This window comes from Diceros bicornis, chromosome 19 (genome assembly GCF_020826845.1).
Source record: "Diceros bicornis minor isolate mBicDic1 chromosome 19, mDicBic1.mat.cur, whole genome shotgun sequence".
Lineage (NCBI taxonomy): Eukaryota > Metazoa > Chordata > Mammalia > Perissodactyla > Rhinocerotidae > Diceros > Diceros bicornis.
In genome coordinates, this window is record NC_080758.1 from 33297416 (window position 1) to 33318753 (window position 21338).

Here is a 21338-nt window from a genome sequence, read left to right on the forward strand (position 1 = left end):
TTTGGATCCCGGGCGCGCACCGATGCACTGCTTGTCAGGCCATGCTGTGGCGGTGTCCCACATAAAGTGGAGGAAGATGGGCACAGATGTTAGCCCAGGGCCAGTCTTCCTCAGCAAAAAAAGAGGAGGATTGGCAGATGTTAGCACAGGGCTGATCTTCCTCACAAAAAACAAAAAAAAAGAAACAGATGAAAATAAAAGGTATTCATTGTAGAAGCACCAAAAAGAAAAGAAATCACCTTAGTCCTGCCACTCAGAGATAACCACTCTTAACCACTGTTTTGGTGTGTATCCTTTCTTTTTATACACACTGCACATTCCTGCACTATGGGTATTATTGTTTTATAACTCATTTTTTACTTAAGAATATGTCTGAAACATTGTTCAGGTTTTTAAACATTTTAACCCAGTGTTTTTAATGGCTGTATGTCATTTCATTGTGTGGTTATATTGAACCAGGCCTTTAAGTTGTTTTAAACTTTTTGCTGTTGTAAGCAAGCTGCAGAAAATACCCTTGTTAAAAAAAAAAAACTTTCTCCATGTGCATGATATCCTTAGATAAGTTCTATGTTTAGAACTGCCTACTCAATCAGGGATGTATGTTATTTAAACTTTTGATACAAATAATATATTTTCTTCCCACAGTAAATTTGTAGCCACCATAACTGCATGAGTGTTTGACCTTGTGGTCTCTTCTACCCCCAAAGGAATACTGAGTACATGGTTACTTGTTTCTTGATATTTGGAGAGGCATTATAGCCTAGTGGTTACAAACAGACTCTGGAGTTGGAGTGTCTGGTTTATAGCTTGGTTCCATGAATAATTTGCTTCAATTTTCTCATCTAAACAGTGGGGCTTAGAATGGGGTAGTTCTGAGGCATTATCATGCCTTTTTTTTTTGTGAGGAAGATCAGCCCTGAGCTAACATCCATGCCAATCCTCCTCTTTTTGCTGAGGAAGACCGGCCCTGAGCTAACATCTATTGCCAATCCTCCTCCTTTTTTTCCACCCCCTTTCTCCCCAAAGCCCCAGTAGATAGTTGTACGTCATAGTTGCACATCCCTCTAGTTGCTGTATGTGGAACGCTGCCTCAGTGTGGCTGGACAAGCGGTGCGTCGGTGCGCGCCTGGGATCTGAACCCAGGCCTCCAGTAGCAGAGCGCGTGCACTTAACCGCTAAGCCTTGGGGCCGGTCCCTATCATGCCTTTCTTATATGAACTGTACCTTAGAGTAACCGAATAATTGATTAGGAGAAGTTTTTCTTTATAGAGTAAATAGAATAGGGGTGATAGAATCAGAATATTAACATTTTCAGCCCCCATTGGATTAACAGAACAAGGCAGTAACCATCAGTGCTGCTATCATCACAGAGACAACCGGATATTGTGTACCTTCTGATAGAAGTATACAACACTACTGATGGAGGAATCTTGTCCAAAAATGATACCTGAGCCTGATCAAGACTCTAGTTCTAAGTGCTAGTTTACAGGAAATTCGAGGGACAGAAGAACAGATTGAGAAACAGCACTGGACAAATGACCTGATTACTTTAGAAAATGAATGGCAAGGAGACATAGCCCCCACCCATAAAAATAAAGAGGGAAGAGACAGGAGCGATAGAGATAGATACGGAGAGTAAAACCTTCAGGTTAAAAGACTTAAGGCCTGTTAATGATTTCTGGACCTTAGTTGGATTCTGATTCAGTCAAACTGCTGTAAAGAGAAAAAGATTGAAATTATTGGGTAGATTTGAATATTGGATATGTAATATAAGAGAATTATTAATTTTTTTTAGGTGTGATAATGGTATAGTGATGTTTAAAAATCCTTGTTAAAAAAAGCACTAACTATAAAGGAAAGAATTGATAAATTGAGCTGCATTAAAATTAAGAACTTTTGTTTATTGAACTATTGAGAGAGTAAAAAGGAAGGCCACACACAATAAGATATTTATGAAAAATATATCTGACACAGGACTCATATCCAGAGTCTATAAAGAATTCCTACAAAATGAATATATAAAAAAGACAAGTCAATAGAAAAATGGGCATTTCAAATGGTCAATAAATATATGAAAATTTGCCCAACATCGTTAGTCATCAGGGAAGCGCAAATTAAAACCCACAGTAAGATGCCACTATATACCCACCAGAATGGCTAAAATTAAAAAGACTGAAAATACTAAGGGTTGGCAAGTATGTGGAGCAAATAGAACTTTCATATGCTGCTTGTGGGAGTATAAGTTGGTACAGTCACTTTGGAAAACTGTTTGGCAATATTTACTGAAGATAAATATACACAAACCTTATGATCTAGTAGTTGTACTTCTAAGCGATTACTCAATAGAAATCTCTACATATGTTCACTACAAGACAAGTTCTAGAATATCGAAAGCAGTGTTCTTTGTGGTAGCCCCAAACTGCAAACAACCCAAATTATGAATAATGCTTCTGTGAACATGAGGGTACAAATGTCTGTTGGAGTCTCTGCTTTCAATTATTTTGGGCATATACCCCTAAGTGGGATTGTTGGATCATATGATAATTCTATGTTTAGCTTTTTAGGGGAACCGCTATACTTACGTGTTCTTGTATTTTAGAAATTTCTTAGTTTTAATTTCTAATAATGGCAAGTATGGATAGATATAACCTACATAAACAACTATTGAGGTCCTCAGTAATTAAGAGTGTAAAGAGGTCCTGAGATTAAAAAAATTCAAGAACTGCTGCTTTAATGAACTGTATTACTCACCAAGGAAGAGAAGAGTTGAAGCAGTCATTGTTAATGGGTGTGGATGAGGTGAGTGATGAGTAGGGTGACACTTGTTTGCTCTCCAGTGTCCCAGTTTGGAGGACACATTATATGTTCACCCTAGTGATGGGGTCTATATCAGGTGGCTTGTCAGACTTGGTAACCTTGTCACCTTTGTTTTGGTGGTATTGTAGAGCTTCCTGAACTGGCAAGCTTTCCTCTTCCCATGGACCACGGTGGACCATGTTTTAGAATGAAAAACTGCAGAATGAAGCTTTGTTAATGTTCCTGATTGATACCTTAAAAATTTCTTTGTGTGGTCCTATAAGATATCAGGCCATTTTTTAAAAGAAAACTTCTCATCATATCTTCACCAAGCGTGTGTTGCCAACACGACTCTCAAAATACCAGTATCTTTGGAGGCCATACATCCTTTTTGAAATTCGACTAATGATTTGAAATTTGTGTAATGATTCTGATCTTCTCCCAGTGTTGTTTGAAATGTAACTCAAAAATTTCCCTATGCATTGTTTTGTTAAAAATGGTTATGGCTTTTTGAGACATAAATATACATTTTTTTCCTATATGAACATTGATTGAAAATGTCGTGTTGAGGATCCTGTGCGTTCTTTGAAGTTTGTGTATTAACAATCCATGTATATCTTCCCGGGAAAACGTTATCTGGGGAAAGTTTGCAGAGTGTGCTTGCTTGATTCAGTCTTCTCCTCTTCTGGCTTGCAGAACACATCGCTTCCTCCCAAGGCAGGCAGCACAAAGCCTCATCCAGTCCCTAGTCATCGTGTGCGGCTCAGAGTTCTGCATTGCAGTTTGATGTCCAGTAGTCTCCTCATTGGGTTTGGTGACCATGCACTAAAGGGTTATCTGTCATCCCTCTCCCTCCAAGTACAATTGTGGAAGAGGGACAGGATGAAGCGGGGCAGGGTAACCTAAATAAGCTGTCCCATTCAGACAAGGAAAGAATAGGGGAGATACACAGCAGTGTCTTGGCTCACCTCTCTCCTGACTGGGAATTTGACTGAGACCTCTAAGCATAGATGGGGCCTGTTGCCTGAAGGCTTCATTTTAGGTTGAATGGGTGGGGAACAGAACCCCCTAACTCTCATCTACCATCCCATATGTCAGATCTCAGTCCAGAGCTTCTCCAGGGTTTCAGAGGGCAGAGGGCTCCTACTTTTCCTGAAGTCTCCCTGAAGTATACACTCTTGGCTGCGTTTTATGTTTTATTTCATCTATTTTAGTTCTCAGTCTACTTTGTCATCCAGAAATTTGTTGAAATCTCATATCCACTGATGATCCTTGTTCTCTGTTATTTCTGTCTAAGACCATGGTTTCATTCTTTTTTTTTTTTTTAAAGACAATCTTTCTCTCTCTCTTTTTTTTTTAAATAATTTTATTTATTTATTTATTTTTTCCCCCAAAGCCCCAGTAGATAGCCGTATGTCATAGCTGGACATCCTTCTAGTTGCTGTATGTGGGACATGGCCTCAGCACGGCCAGAGAAGCTGTGCGTCGGTGCGCGCCCGGGATCCAAACCCGGGCCGCCAGCAGCGGAGTGTGCGCACCCAACCGCTAAGCCACGGAGCCGGCCCCCATGGTTTCATTCTTTACTGTACTCTTTGACATTTATTTCAGTGGGATATTGAGGTCAAAAGGCATTGGCTCTGTCTGCCTTCTTCAACAGGAAGTTTTGAGTTTTGAGAGACTGAGCTGATCTTACAACATTAGAAACAGGTAGTTGCAACACTTCTGTTGTGTTTTGTGTGTGTGGTGAAGTATAAACATGGTTCCTCTTGGTTGATGACACCTGTGAATTCTGGGCTTCTGCTCTTGACATTAAGAAGGGCAAGAGCTGACGACTGACCCTAGAAAGTGCCTGTGTTTGGTTGGAGTTGGCTGATGGAGCAGAGGAGACTGGAAAGGAGACCAGTGAAAGAGTCAGGAGAGTGTGGTTTGCGACCAAAGCCTGAAAGAACCAGTTTTTGAGAAGAAAGAAAAGGTCAGGTCAAGTACCACGGAGAAGTCAAGTAGAATGAGAAGTAGACATGGTTTTATCCTGGCCACATTATTTCCCACAATGGCCCCAAAATCATTTTAGGGAAGGTGATATCTCAGAAGGTGCTGGGACCTTAGTTTTTTTGAACCGTAAACCTTTGTACATACATTTGCCATTTTATGGATTTTGCTAAGCTCTTACGATATTTTTTAGCCTCTGTTACCTTATGAAATAACTAGCACTGTGTGTTTTGTAACCCATGTCTTTAAACATTACAGCAAAATCTCAGACTTTTATACCAAAAAGTAGTCCCTGCCCTGTTTAACTGCAAGTTAACTGAAAACCAAAAATGATAGTGGCTTAAATGAGATAAAATTATGTATATCTCCCTCACATAAAAGCAGTCTGGAGGCTGGCATTCCAGCAGCTTCACAGTGTCAAGGATTCAGTTTCCTTCTCTCTTGCTGTTCTACCATCCTGAGTGTGTGACTTCCACCTCTAGTACAGGATGGCTGCTGGAATTCCAGCCATCACATCCATATTTCAGAAAGCAGGAGGAAGGGAAGGAGAAAGAAGAGGATTGCCCCTTTCCTGTAAGGACACTTCCTAGAAACTGCTCTCACTATTTCTGCTTACATCCCATTGGCCAGAACTCTGTCACATGTCCTTGCCTGGCTGCAAGGGAAACTGGGAAATGTCCCTTCTAGGTGGCCATGTGATTGGCTAAGTTTCAGGGTTCCTGTTACAGTGGAAGAAAAGGAGAATCGATGTTGGGACAACCAGTGATCTCTGAGCACTTCCAAAGGCCTGAAGATGTGTATTACAAATTGGCAGGAGATCTACGAAGCAATGAAGAAGAAAAGCTGTGGGAAGAAGAGGGTGGAGAGTAGATGAGACCGGTTTTGGTGGCTGAGGGTCTCCTCCATTGGTGGCAGGGAGCTGAGTCACTGACAGCGAGGCAAAGAGAAAAGGGGGACTGTGTTGCAGGTTGGGGGATGGGAAGGAAGGGCCAGGAGTCAAGCACAGGCAGCTGCCTGCTCCTCAGTGGGGGAACTCGCAAGGCCTTGAGGATCTTTTGGTGTGTGGTACCTAGATCCACACACACATCCCAGGAGCTCCCAGGTACGTCCAGCACCACTTTTCTAAAAGTAGAGGAATAACCAGGCCCTCAGTTCCCTGTCCCTCATCATCTAATTTCTGTCTTTTGATGTATCTATAGGACAGAGCAGTAGTTGCTACCAACAATGATGATCTTGAATTCTTACGAAATTGTATGGAAATGACCTGTTGAAGATAGCCAGAAATGGTGCTGCTTTAACAAGATGACTATGGATAAAAGTTATCATCGCACATGCACCCACTTCCTGCCATTGCAACAGAAGTATATGTTCCCTGGATGTTGGAGCTTGCTAGATGTGGCACGGGTCCTGGCAGGGCTGGCATTGAGACCCAGGTGTCGTGCTGGCTGAAGAGCCTAATGAGGACACCATGGTTAGGCTCTTATTAGCACCATGTGGCAGTTCTCTTCGTAGAAACGAGTCAGTTATTAATACATGCAGTCTGCAAAATAATAATAGACAGTCTTCTAAATAAGAGGTCCTTGGTGGAAAAATAACTAAAGGGTAAGGTTTGGGAAATAGCCCCATTATGTTACATGTAGAAACAGGTCCCGGGATACTGCCAGCTAGCTGGAGTTCTGATTACCTCTGGCTCTTTTTTTCCATGGGTTTAACTCCAAAGGCATAAATCATAAGTCTTCTCTATTCCCTTCCACTGTAGGTTTATAGTGTCCCATCCTTTTTTTTTTTTTTAATTTTTATTTATTTATTTATTTTCCCCCCAGAGCCCCAGTAGATAGTTGTATGTCATAGCTGCACATCCTTCTAGTTGCTGTATGTGGGATGCTGCCTCAGGATGGCCGGACAAGCGGTGCGTCGGTGCGTGCCCGGGATCCGAACCCAGGCCGCCAGCAGCGGAGCGCGCGCACTTAACCGCTAAGGCCATGGAGCCGGCCCCTATAGTGTCCCATCCTGCTTTGAGTGTGAGGGTGCTCGTGGAAGCCCAGGGACCTCCTTCATTGCTGATCTTTGGCTACTTTGAATAGAGTCTCTCGCTACAGTCCAGTCTGTGCTGTGCTTGGGCTGGTATCTATCCCTGTAGATTTGGGAGAGTAAGAGCCACATGAGCTTTGTTTTCTCACAGGAATGTCAGCCAAACATCCAGTTTTCTCTTGAACAGTTGCCATTTCCGTCTCTTATGTGTTCCACAGAATTCTGAGAATTTTCAATTTGCACATAGTGGTCTGTTCAAAAGGTGCCACTGGAAAGTAACTATTTTGAGAACTTCTGACAAAAACCATTTCTTCCAGAGATATCAGCCTTTCCTAGGGCTGACAAGTGACATCTCATCGTTCTGGAGGATCTCGCTTGAGTCCTGGGAGCTGTGGGTAGACATCTCGTGTCCTAGATCTCAGGGAAGAATTGTTTCGATGATTGGGTTAGGTGTCCTAACATATGACTTACATTTCTCATTGGTCTTAGAATATCCAAAACACTAGAGTGAGCCACTATTTGAAGTTGAAGAAACAAAGACTTTTAGTGTCCAGAGGATCAAAAAGGGGAAGGGAAACCAGGATGGTTTGAGATTTTTCAGAGCCCTTCCTTTTCAGGGAAATTTGGCCCAGGACTTCCAGCCTTCATCGACTGCTAATCTCTCTTAGCTTAGATGAGTTCAGTGTAGGTAATGTGGTGTGGAAGCCGACCCTGGGTACTGGTTCTTTTGGTTGCTTTGAAGAATCTCGTATTGCCTCATGTAGTCATGTGTGTGACTCTAGGGCTTGCTCAAAATTGTGAGGTATTTAGCACTGCCTGAGGAGGGGTGGAGGATGGGGCTTGGTGGGGGTGGTGACGTTTGAGCTGGAGGAGCAGGAATGTGCCTGGAAGGATGGACAGAGATGAGACAGGGGTCCCGATGCGAAGGCCTTGAGGGCCATGCCAGAGAGTTTAGGGGGAAGCCAGAAAAGGTGCTGGCACAGAGGAGTGAGAGGCTTAGATATGTCCATTTTGTACTTTTCTAAATTATGGAAGCAATACTTGTTTGGTGAAAATGTGGAGGTGACAGGAATGTAAAAAAATTTAAATTACCTTTAATTTTATTACCCAGAATATAATTGCTGTTAACATTTTCATCATGTCCTGCTAATCTTTTTCTGTGGTTTTAAAATGGCTGCTTGGTATTCCTCCGTATCTTTGTTAAATAGATCATACAGAATCTTCTTTTTTTGGACATATAGGTTGTTTCCTCTTATAAATAATGCTGTGATGAATATCCTCGTATAAGTTGTGTTTCTCTAGATATTCACTTAGAGTATTTTTCTCAACAGGCTAGATCAGAGGAGATTTGAACCATTTAAAGTCTCTTAATACATATTTTCAAATTGCCTTTCAGAAAGGTGGTACTAGTTTACATTCCATGAATACTGTATGAGTGTACTGGTTTTCTCCAATCCTGGTCCACAGTGAATATTCTTTTCATCTTTTCATTCAATCTGATGTGAGAAAAATGGTTTTTCATGGCCATTTTATTTTTTATGTCATTGATTATTAGCGAGGTTAAATAAGTCTACAGGTTATTTGTATTTGGCAAATTGTCTTTTTTGCTGATTTTTTCTATTGGCATGTTTACATATTTCTTATTTGTAAGAGTTTTCTTTTTAATAGTTAAAGAAGTTGAAAGATCTAAACTGATATTGTTCTTAAAGGATTTTCAAAAACAATCATCCATTTTTCACAGACGTGCTGCTGTGGTAGCCTAGGGGGGATTTGGGGCAGGGGAGCTACTCAGCAGGGCTGTGATGTTATTACAAGACCTGACCATGCAGTGACCAGCTGACCACTTGTATATGTTTCTAGAGGTGGGCTTGCTGGATTATCAGAAGTATTGGCTCCTATTTTATAGAGATGAGCAAAAATTCAAGTTAGAATGAGAACCCAAGTAGGCTGAATCTGAGTTCCATGCTCTTTGCCATAGTCATTCTGCCTCCCTGGCATCCTGATCTCGCCGGTCATTTTTCTTCCATGGTTTGGGCAAAGATCCGCTAACACAGGAGGACCTGTGAGCGTCTCAGGGTCAGTTAGCCAACAGGGCCATGGGGGTGGGGGAGCCTTTGCCTCACTCTGCGCTGTCTTGGAGAGAGGAGGCCGTGACGGTGGCCACTGAGTTTCTTGGTGCCTGCAAGCTGGAACCAGGGGCATCTCGGCGCAGACCCCGCAGGCTGCAAGCAGGATGGGGGCTACACCCATGTGAGGCCTGTGTGGCAAGGAGCCCTTTTCCCCTGAGGCCCAGCTCAGCCCCAGCCTCCTATGTGGAACCTTCTTGACTCCTGCACCCTCTCTTCTCTAGGCTTCGGTGGAAATTGACTGTCCAAGTCCTGGTTAGCTGCTGTCTCCTTAGCAGGTGAAGTCTCTGGAGTTGGGCTCCTTGTCTTGGATTTCTGTAGCTCCCACGCGATTCAGTTAAGGCATGATGATCTATCATGGGGTTTCTGGCAGGGTGGCAAAACTGACTGTCCCAGGGAGCACAAAGTAGGCAGAGCTCAAAGGCACAGCTCTCCTGCTGACTTGATAATAAACTCCTGCTCGCTGTCAGTTGGCTGTTTGTAGCCCATAAGGTTGTCAGGAGGTTGAGTGATGCTAAGTCAGCTGTGAAGATTAGCAACTGGCCGGGCAGTGAGAACCAGGCCTCTGGTTTCAGGAGGAATTTGTTGAGCTTAGTGATTAATGTTGTGGAGCAAAAAGAAAATACTGGCATGTCAGTATATTTACTGTTAGTGTTGAAGTACCATGCTGACGTTAACATATATGCTTAGTGTCAATCTCAGTATTTTGTTAAAAAGTGTTTAGAATTTATGAAATGAAAAAGTAAGACTAAGTGGTTCAGATGTACGAAGTTTGAACACACTACAGAATATCAAGTAAAAACTTAAATTCATAAAATTTTAAATGCTAAACATAAAAATTACTCTTCCTATATTGGTAGTAGATAAAGTAAAATTTACATTTTATTCAAAATTAACATTTGCTAAAATGTACTAAATTAAAAATTAAAACTTACTAAAATTTAAAATGCAGTACTCTTTTAAAATATACATCAGTGGTGACATTGATTTAAGCATAGCATTTTTGTTTATTTTTCACCCTGTGCTGAAAAACTGACTCTGGGAGTAGGGAAATGATGAGACCACTGAACTGTAGCTCTTTTCCTCTTCATCTTTCATCTCCAAATGATCCCACCTCTTGTTTGATGACTTTGAGAATTTTTTTTGGCACAGACTGCAGCCTTCTAATTGCTAGGGTGCTGTGGTTTTGGTTCAAAGACAGCATTTCCTGTTTGTCTTGGTGTTCTTTAGTCTCGTCATTAGTTTGGAAATTCTTTGAATTGGCGTAAGAATTAGTCTTCAGGCAGAAGTTTTGCTTTGTTGGTTGATTTTCTTCCTCTTCCTGAGGATTATGGAGAGAAAGAAAAAGGCTTCTAAATGGGAATATGTAAATGTGGGTAAGTCTCAAGTGTAAATGGGGCGATGGGAGAAGCACGTCATTTAGAATGCATTGTACCACGCAGGCGCCATGTTTTAATGTTTTAGTTTTTCATCTGTAAAAGGTCACCAGTGCTGTGTCTCCCTCTTATTCCTGCCCCCACATAACAACCAGCATTTGTGTGATAATTTAGTTTGTACTGTATTTCTCTGCATTGCTTCAGGGCCTTTCAGGCTTTTTTGGACCTTGAGCCACAGGAATAAATACATTTTACACTATGTCCCAATACAAGCTTGCATGTATATATCACTTTGAAACAAAAGTTTCATGAAGCAGGACTTTTACCATCTGGGATAGATTCAGAAGTTTCTGTTCTGTTTTGATTCTTATTCTACTTTTTATGTAAACTTTTTATTGAAGTGTAACATACGTAAAGAAATATATCTCTATCATAATTATACAGTGGGATGATTTTTCATAAAGTAAGCACATCCCTGTAGCCAGCCCCCAGGTCAAACAAAACATTACCTGGGAAGCTCCCTCGTGATCTCTTCTAATCACTGCCTTCTCTCAGGATAGCCACTTGCCTGAGTTCTGGCACCATATTTTATTTTATTTTTTGCTAGTTGTGATCCACTGAATTGATTTTAAAACCCAGTAGGTCTCTGGGCCAGCCCTGTTGGCCTAGTGGTTAAGATCAGCATGCTTGGCTTCAGCGGACTGGGTTTGGTTCCCGGGCGTGGACCCACACCACTCATCTGTCAGTGGCCATACTGTTGCAGCAGCTCACATTAAAAAAAAAAAAAAAAAAAAAAAGGAAGATTGGCAACACATGTTAGCTCAGGGCAAATCTTCCTCAGCAAAAAAAAAAACCAGGCGCTTTCAACCCACAGTTTGAAAAACATTGCCTTATCTTATTCTGTCTCCCCAATACCCTTGAGATAGGAATTGTTTCTATTTTTTAGATGAAAAGGCTGAGGCCCAGTTGGTGATGTGATTTCTCCCAAGATCACACGGCTAGTACTTGCGCCACCTTCCCCATGCCTGTGAGGTCCTTTTCTCCCTGAGATGGAGTGACTTGCTGCTTTGGAAAGTCAGTTGCAGCCTTTTATGTTTTATGTCTAGTTTATCACTCCCTCTTGTGTTTACAGGATTGATATTCATTATTCATATAGCTTTAGTGAATTCCGCTGTTACCATTCTTAAGTACCGAGAATGTTTTTGTGAATATGAGTTGTGTACAGTTGCTCACTGCTTTGGAGGTTGTGTGGTTTGGAGGCTTTCATGGCAATCATCCTCTTTCTCCCCCGAGTAGGATGAACCTCTGCGGGGGCATGGAAGGCATGCAGGTGTGACAAATGACTTGGACTGGGTGTGCATCGCTCCCCACGCTCACCCCGCAAAGCGCTGTGCTGACTTGCATTTCCTTCCCTGCCTGTAGGCTTTGCCCGTGGATAGATTTCTTCCCGCCCCATGTCTCTCTCAGGCTGCAGAGTACCTGCAGGACCCAAGTGCTGAGCTGTCCTGCAATCAAGAGATTGTTGCTCCTAGCGAGGGCCTCTCCAAGTAAATGTTCTGAGAAAGCTGGGGCCAGTGTCCCACAGTCCACGCCCAGAAATCCTTGACTGGGCGCTGAGCCCGAGAACGCTCTTGGGCTGTGAACTGTTCACTGGCTCTGTCCATTCTTAGCTCAGGCCTAGTTCTAAGAGCCTTGGCCTGCTGAGTTCTCTACCCTCAATGGAATTCTCTGGGAGAGTCTGCTTGGAAACACCCTCAAGGTGGATATACACATAGCAAGTGGCCTGAGAGTGAGGGAAGATAAACTCTAGGAGTCAAACTCCAGCACTAAAGCACAGCGTCTGTGTTATTGGGGCAGACATCTTCCTCACTGCTTAGCTCGTGAGGCCTGAGCATGCAGAAGAGCAGTGGAAATTCAAGATGTTAACAACAGGACAATAGGCCCAAAATGGAGTTGCTTATGCTAAGCCCTGCGGCACCAAACTGATGCTTGATTACAGCGATGGCTCTCCCAGAATGAAATCTTAAACTAGTCAGCCAGGAGTCTCCTGATCAGCGCTAGTCAGGTAATCTGCCTGATAGACTCCTCTCATCCCCTAAAGGAAAATAGCCTTGCAGAAACCAATCTGCTTTTTTTTGCCTAGTGTAACTTCCTTGTTCCTGCTTTCTTCTGCCTATAAAAGTCTTTCATTTGGTACAATTCCTCTGAGCTCCTTTCTGTCTGCTAGATTGGATGCTGCCTGGTTCATGAATCATTGAATAAAACCAATAAGATCTTTAAAATTTACTCAGTTGAACTTTGTTTTATAACAAAAGAAACGTAGGATAATATCTTGTTAAAGTGTCCTTGTTGCAGAGGTGCATAGTAATCTTTGGGTAGAAGATTTGCTACCCCAAACGTTTAAAAGAAGCCATTTTTTATTGATGAAGCAGCTAAGTTTTGGTTATCTAGAAATTTCACTATGGATTAGCAGGTTTGTCGTTAATGCCAGATAACTGAGGTGTTTGAGTTTATTCGATTCAGCAAACCTCAACCCTCAGCTGAGACGGATTTGGGTAGAGACAACAACCAGCTTATTCAGCGTGAAGACTGAGTGGCCATAACTGTTGGATTTGTTATTGAGATGGTGAGTAATTTCTTTTTTGGTTGATGCATCTGTCTGTCTTTGCTTGGAGCAGAATCCAATTTGGCAGTGTAGGGGAGGAAGAGATTTCGTCTATCCACTCTAGGTCCTTCTGGCTGGGCTACAAATTAAATTGACATGAGACAGAATAACGGGAGAAAATCAAGCAGAGCTTTATAACATGTATACATGGGAGAGACCCAGGAAAACTGAGCAACTCGCCAGAATGGCTGAAGCTGCCGGTTTAAATATCATCTTCAGCTAAAGACAAAGGAGGATGTTGGGGGTAGTGGTTTGGGACTTCAAATGAGGGGAAGGGAATTCACCTGGAAATGGAAAAGCAAATGTTAGGTAGATAAGAATGGGCTTAGCAAGGACCCTCACAATCCGAGGCAGAGTTATCTATGGTGATGGCCTGTCCTGGGGACAGGGCTTTTATCTTAAATTCTTTTAGGCAGTTAGGGGGAAGCTCAAAGTTTCTCTCAGTCTTTTGTTCTATCAAGGCAAAGAGACACATTTTGGGGTGGCCAATTTTGATCCCCCACAGCAGGGAGCTCAGCTTCTGGAAGTCCAAGATGCAAGAGGCAGGTATTTCCTTTTTGCAAGAATGCTGGAGGAGAAAGCGGTCAGCAGCTGCTTGAAATTTTCTTCTCCTTCTACTATCTACCTCTATTTTCCTGGATGTTTGAAGGCTTGTCTTTATGACATTCTGAGGAAGAGTTTCACATTCCTTCCGCTTATGGAACCTGCAAATCCATGTAAACGTGGTGAGATGGGGACATTTTGTGCAAAGTGGCTGGCTATTGTGGTGTGATATTTATGCCTGCCATTTTAACCTACAGACTCAGAAGTGGAGAACTCCTTAACTTGTCTTAATTCCTTAGCTTGTCTTCTTCCCTCCCTTCCTCCCTTTGTGAAGAAGCATTCATTGAGGATCTTCTATACGCCAGTCATTGTTGTAGGCCAGGGACTATAGCAGTGAATAAAATCCCTTCCACGTGGAGTTTATGTTCCAGTGTGGGAGACAGACAAATGTGTAATAATTTCAGGTGGTAGTGATGTTACGAAGAAGAATAAAGCAGGTGTTTCTTAATATGAGGGTAGCATTTGAAGTGTTAGCGTGGGAAGGGGGCTTCCAGTTGGCAGTCCAGCTGGCTCAAAGGACAGATGTGTTTTGACTGCCTGAAACATTTCCCATTATTCAAGGGAAATAAGTGAAATGTGCACAGATATACACATTCTATAGGGCAGGATGGAATCATTTAGGGCTCTAAAAGGTTTCACTGTGTCTACTTATTCCATTATTCCTGGCAACACATTAGTTGCTGTCCGGAAATACAGCTCATTACCACTCTGGGTTTTCATAGCCACTCTGGTGCCTCCTGGGGGCTCCGCTCCCCCTCAGTCATTTTCACCTTTGGGAAGGGCTGAAAATGCAGCCTTTTAGTCATTAGTTGCATTTGAATAACTGTAGCTGTAGGCTGTCTTCCCCACACAAATGCTGGCACCCATTTTTCTAGGCCTTGTAGATAAAGGTTGATGAATTTGATTAAAATTCAGTGAGTTTTAAAAAACTCTCATTGGGCTTTCACCAGATTCAAGGCAAGGAGCTCTCAAGGTAAACGAAGATGAATAGGGTAGTCTTTACTTTTGACAAGCTTGAAATCGAAATTAGATTTTAGAAAATGCCCTCTTACCATAAATACAGAGCACAGCAAATGGTGGTGGTGGGGGAGGGTACCTGTGAAGTGCTGTGGGAACTTTATTGGAAGAGAGATAAAGTTGGTGAGCAGGATGGGGTATTAGTTGCCTGGGGCTGTTCTAACAAATTGTCACAAACTGGTGGCTTAAAACAACAGAAAATTACTCTCTCACAGTTTTGGAGGCAGGAAGGCTGAAGTCAAGGTGTTGGCAGGACTGCCCTCCTTTCAGAGGCTCTAGGGGAGAATCCGTGCCTCCCCTTGTTCCAGCTTCTGGTGGTTTGACATTCCGTGACTTGTGGCTGCGGGGTCTTGCTGCTGTCTTCACGTCTCTCTCTTCTGTCTTCGTGTTGCCTTCTCTGAGTGTCTGTGTCAGATCTCCCTCTGTCTAGCTCTTATAAGGATAAAGATAAATGTGATTACGATTATCCCAACTGGATAATCCAGAATAAACTCCTCATTTTAAGATCGTTAACTTAATCACATCTTTGCCGTATAAGGTAATATATACTCTTTTGCCATGTGATGTAATAGTCACAGATTCCTAGGAAGTCAGTTTATTTTGAGGTGGGAGCTTTTTTTTTTCCTGTCTACTATAGATGGGAATCAGGGAAGACTTTCCCTGAGGAGGCTTAGTGCTTCTAAGATGGGACTTGAGGGAAGAACAGGGAGGAGAAAAGCCTAGGAGCCAAGGGGGAGAAGAGGGAAGGGTGGATGTAATCAGGGCCAGTGGTTCTGCTTGGTTGGAGTGTGTGGTGTGTGCAGGGTGTGGAGGACCTGCAGTGGGAGGCAGTTTGTCTTTAATTTACTAGACAAAACGGGAGGGAGGAGGAGTGTAACCCAAGCTGTGCTTTATGAAGATTAATCTGGGAGTGTGTGGGGAGTAAGTTAGAGAAGGGAGGAATTAGTGGAGAAACCAATTGGGAGGCTAGTGTAGTAGAGAAGGGTTGACGTGCACACTTCAGCAAGGCAGTGAGAATGGGAATAAGGAGAGACCCTGTAGTGACAGGATCACACAGTGTGAGAACTGATGAGGTGTAGGGCCGGGGATTTGGAGACAGTGGTGAGGATCAGTGTTCCCCATGGAACACATCTCAGGTAGATTAGGGTGTTGAAGGAAAACAGGAGGAAGAGCTAGTGTGGGTGGGAAAGGAGGTGATTAGTTTTGGACCTGTTGAGTTTGAGGTGCTAGTTGGACATCAAAGTGTCTTGCTGGCAGGTTGAAATGTAGTGCTGTAGCTTGGGGGGGGGGGACATAACTAATGTTATAGAAGGTGAGTCCATAGAAGAGAGGCTGATGGTAGTGGATCACTCAACTAAGGGTGCAGTGTAGAAATAACAACCTTGGGGAGCACTGGCATTTAGGAAGTGTGCAGACGAAGAATAGAGAAGATGTGACTGGACAGGAAGAAAACTAAGACTGTTTTAGTTGTAAATGCAGGAAGCCGCTCAAACTTGATTAAAAGAGAAAAAGGAATCCATTAGCTCATGTAATTTAAAGAGCAAGAGAAGTCTAGCTTCAGGCCTAGTTTAATCTAGTCACTAAGCCTTGGTCTCCTTCCATCTCTTGGATCTCCTTCATGTTGGCTTCATTTCTAGGCTTCACATGGTAGTGAGATGTTGTCCAGTAGGTACAAGTCCCGTGGGTTAAGGTCATGCCTTCTTCCTGGGCGCTCCAGAAGAAGTATAGAGAATTGCTCTGACGGGGTCGTGTGTTCACCTCTGACCTGGTGGTTGTGGTCAAGGGAGTACAGTTCTCTCACTAATTAGGTCTAAATTACCTGCCTACACCTGGTGGGGGAGGAGGAGAGGATTACCCAAAGCCGATTAAGGCACTTTTATCACAGAAAAGGGAACTGAAGCTGGGTAGTAAAACACTAAATGTCTAGTACATCAGGATTGATCCAGCCCAGCAGTGTCACCAAGGATGCAGTCCCAGAGGCAGTAGATTGATAGCTGACATGATAACTGACACACGTCAGCTGTTTTCACGCTTTATGTAGCTAAAACCCAGTATAGCCATAGTTTTGTATTCTGCCTTTTTCATGTTGCTACGTGGTGTTTGTAGTTGTCTTGTTAATAGCTGCACAGAAAATTGATTTACCATAATTTACCTAATAATTTTCCCTGGTTAGGGATATAAACCTGTTTCTGCCTTTTTAGCACTGCAGTGATGCATGTTCATTTCCCAAGTGACCCCAGGTTCAGCCCCTCTGGTTTCTTCAGCTGTTTCTGTTAAATAAGGTCTTGCTCCTTTTGTGTCTCCTGTTTTAACCACTGTTCTGGCCATATTTGCCCCTAGGTAAGGTCCGACCAGTGCCAACTAGAGCAGGACCATACTTGTGTTAATACAGCCTAAGATTTGTTAAAAGACAAAATTCAACTAAGTAAAATTCAAGGATCTTATTGGCTTTATTCAGTGATTCATGAATTGGGCAGCATCTAATTTAACAGGTAGAAAGGACCTCTGAGGAACTGTATGAAATGAAAGACTTTTATAGGCAGAAGGGAGCAGGAACAAGGAGGTTTTGTAGATTGCTTATTGCAGGTTACTTTTCTTTAGGGGATGGCAAGCGTCTGTCAGGCAGATCACCTAACTAGTGCTGATCAGGTGACTCCTGACTGACTGGTTTAATATTCCATTTCGGGGAGAGCCAAAACTGTTATTAAATCAAGTCTTGGTTGGTGACATGGGGCTTAGCATAAGTGACTCCATTTTGGGCATGTTGTCTTGTTTTGAACAGATCATGTTAGTTTTTTGTTATTCAAACTGAACTATGATTGTCAACTAAAGTCCTTAAGTATTTATGTGTGTATGTTACTGTTAAGCTGTGTCTCCCTTAATTTTGCTTCTGAGCTGGTAGTTAAAATCTTGTGTTAATTGCAGTCTAATTTTATATCTGTATAACTGGCCCATCTTTCTAGCACATTGATTTTTTTTGTGTTTATTTTTCTGTGTTTATCTTTGTGAGCTTTGTGTCACCTGCATGTTTTATTAGTGAGCCATGAGTAGCTTCATCTAAGTCGTTGATGATAGAGGTGAATAGGAAGCACAACAGGACTTGGGTGTGTGGTGTGATTACAACTGTTATCCCCCCCCCAAAACATGTATACATAGAAAAAGACTAGCATGAACTATACCAGAATGTTAACTATTTTGAGTAGTGGGACCATAGGAGGTTTTAAAGATGCATATCCCAGTTGTCTTTAAGGAATATGTATTATTTTAAGAAAAATACCAGATGAGGGTAGACCAGATGAGGGTAGAGCCATATGAATTTCCCCTAGTGCCCTCCTTCAAAGTTGATGTAATAAATTTCAGGCATTGGTAAGTGCTATAAAGAAAAGAAAGCTTTCTAAGGGGAAAGAGAATGATGGAGATGGAATTGGGCCATTCTTTTAAGTAGGGTGGTCAGAAAAGCCCTCTTTGAGGAGAGGATGTCTGAGTAGAGACTGAGCGAGGTGGCTGGTTGAGCAGTGAGAATATTCCTGAGTCAGGAGTGAGCTCAGTGTATTGCAGGACAGCAGAAAGAGCACTGTGGCTGTGGGTCCGTCCTCCCTGGAGACCACTAAGGTGTGGAGAATCGGGGGAGAGGTAAGCTGGGACCTGGTAAGTCATCCTAAGGTGGTGAGAGATCACTAAAGGGTTTTAAATGGGGGAGATGCGTAAACTGATAGACATTTTAGAAAGATCGCTGGCTGTTTGTGAGGAGATGGCAGGTGGAAGGAGCAATTAGGAGACCATTGCAGGTGAGAGATGATGGTGGCTGGGATGAGCCTAGTGATTGAGAAGATAGATTGGCTTAAACCATTCTCTGTCCTCCCCCCACTCTGCTTTCAGGTGTTGGCATCATCCTACAGCTTCTGTAGAGCTGCAGGCTAGTGCTGGTAGCTCCACCTGTTCCCTTTCTCCTCAGGCTCATGGGGGAAAGAGAGCTCAAGTCTTTCCCCACATCCGTCTGACTAGATACCGGAGCTCTAATTTGATTGGACTATCTTAGGCCAAATGCCTACTCCAGACGGTCATGGTGCCCATGGGCTTAGGCTGGGGTTTAATGCCTGTTTGTGAAACTGTCACTGTGGAGAGGGGATGGGGTTAAAATAATTAGCCTGTGTGGGCTCCTCCGCGCCATGGAGGAGGAGTGGAATGGATTTTAGGAGGGAGTCAGCTGCAGTGTCAAGTACCTGGGGGAAGATGAGGAGAGAGGAATTAAGTATGACTCCCACATTTCGGGCTTATGCGGGATGTAGATTGTGGTGCTATCAACTGGCCAGCTAGGCAAGACTTTAGGATCAACAGTTTTGTGGGCAGCATCAGAAGTTCTGTTTAGATATGTTATATTTGAGATGCCTGTGAGAACTTTCTGGTGGAGATGTCAGAAGTAGTTGGAAATAGGGGTCTGACACTGGAGGAGAGGTTAGGGTTGGAGATACAAATGTGGGAGTCATTGCCATGGAATTGGTAACTAAAGCCAAGGGGTTGAGTGGTAATACTTAGGGAGAGAGCATATTGGGTCCAGAATTGAGCCCAGGACCCGTCCAACGTGTTGAGATCAGGTAGAGAGAAAATAGCACAGGAGACTGAGAAAGAGCAACCAGTCAGGTAGAATGAGAACCTGGAAAGAAAGTATGTGTTATGGAAGCTGAGAGAAGAATGTTTCAAGGAGGACATGGTTAACTAGGTATAATATTGCCAAGAAGTACGGTAAGATGACGAGTGGAAAGTCCATCTGATTTGGCAGCATGGAGGCTGTTTTACTTACTTCATGTGTTAGAAATTTTAGATTGATTGTAGTCCCCAGAGCCTGGGGCATTGCACTGCTTTTTATCCTCTGAGGTACTGGATATCTGAAAGTCATTTGCAGTTCAGCTGACCAGGCTCTCCTTTTTTTTTTTTTTTTAAACTTGTTGTTAAAGGAACTTTTCAAACACAAAAGAGAAGAGTTTAATTGATTTGCTGGTACTCATGGTACAGAAGAGTGTGCTAAAACAATCTTTTAATTATTGGTTTTAAAAAAAATCATCTGGTGTCCCAGCAACCTTCAAAGGTGGCTTGTGTGGCTTCTTACAGTTATCATTATGAACTCACAGATTTTCATATACTTGTGTTTAAATTACTTTTAGTTTATGATTTATTTTAATGCTCAGATTGGCCTATTTTTGGTCATTAGGAGTCTTTTCTTTCTTAAATGGCATTCTCATTTCCCTATTTCATCTTTTCCCAGGCATGCTTAATGATTTATCAAAAAAAGAAAAACTGTTTTGCATTGTTGCTCTCATAATTTCTTCGACTAATATGACAATTTTTTTTGTGTGTGTGTGGAAGATCATCCCTGAGCTAACATCTATGCTAATCCTCCTCTTTTTGCTGAGGAAGACCGGCTCTGCGCTAATATCTATTGCCAATCCTCCTTTTTTTCCCCCAAAGCCCCAGTAGATAGTTGTATGTCATAGTTGCACATCCTTCTAGTTGCTGTATGTGGGACGCGGCCTCAGCATGGCCGGAGAAGCGGTGCGTTGGTGCGCGCCCAGGATCCAAACCCAGGCCGCCAATAGCAGAGCACATGCACTTAACTGCTAAGCCACTGGGCTGGCCCTAATATGACAGTTTTACAATCGAGAGCATTAGTTTCTTGTTCCTCAAGGAAGAAATATTAGAATCTGTTTGATTGACACTTGTTTCCATGATTATTGGTTGTGAACCAGGAATACCAAAAAAGTGACAGTATAATTAATATTCCAATACAATACACAGCTCAGGATGCTTGTTCATCTACAGGGCAGGGGAGGTTGGGGCATGAGGCATTGGGGACATCAGCTCTCCTGTTCACTCACCTTGTCTAGTAAAATTTGTAGTAAGCACTGTTGGAGATGGGTGACACTGAGGCAGGTACTGGATGGTGGTTTATGTTAGGGGCTCATCAGATAAGGGAACCCAGCACCTGGTCCTGGTTCCACTTCCTGGCAGAGGTCTGGGGAGCACACTTGAGCCCAGTTTTGAGATTGCAAATGTATTTTTCTTTCCCATCTTTTCTGATCTTTCGGCAATATTTGACAAACTCCCTTCTTTGGAAGAGCCTTATTCCAGTAAAGAGGAAACTTAGAGAAAAATTACTCTTCCAGTAAGGCTGAGGCTCATTTTTCTTTAAATACTAAATAGAGATGCCTGATGATGATAAGAGGACCTATTGGATTCCAGCAGGCCTTCTAATTTTTGGTGTCTTTGCTGTAACCCTGGAGGGCGATGGAAAAACAAGTGATATCATCAGAATAGATAGCATCAGAACATGGTTCAGAACATCTGGACCATGCGCATCCCAAGAGACAGTGGTGATTTTTCCACCTCTGGTAGTCTCTGTCCTGAATTAAATAATGTCTTGTGATGATAGTTGGTACTAGATTAGAGCTGTACACTTGTTCTTTTAGTAAATGGGTGCATTTACTCTTGAGTGAGGCTTTAATGGGGAAGGTAGGGGAGAGTGTTGGGAGAAAGGAGAATTCCTGTTTATTTTATGTTATCCAAGCTCTTGCTTTAATGTATGACATTGGCAGTTTCAGGGAGCTTGGGACCCAATCCAGTGGTGTCTGTCTGAATTAGAAAGCCTTGCATTCAGGCAGGCTTCCTTTTTTCTGAACTCTTTCTCAGACATACCTCTACCACAAATCCTGTGCTTATTTGAACCCTTTTGTATCATTT

The 21338-nt window shown here is 42.7% G+C and overlaps 1 protein-coding gene across 2 annotated transcripts in view; it reads left to right on the top strand.

The window, feature by feature from the left end:
* The window catches only part of CDS2 (CDP-diacylglycerol synthase 2), a 54015-nt gene that overhangs the window by 7523 nt on the left and 25154 nt on the right, over positions 1-21338 (top strand). The window contains exon 1 of one of the 2 annotated variants that reach the window (XM_058563162.1): positions 12842-12944. The exons of the other annotated variant lie outside the window; for it this stretch is intronic. Within the exon in view, the coding sequence (XP_058419145.1) occupies positions 12942-12944 (3 nt within the window). The 5' untranslated portion in view covers positions 12842-12941. Of the gene's footprint in view, positions 1-12841; positions 12945-21338 lie in introns of those variants that run through there. 2 annotated transcript variants of the gene reach the window in all.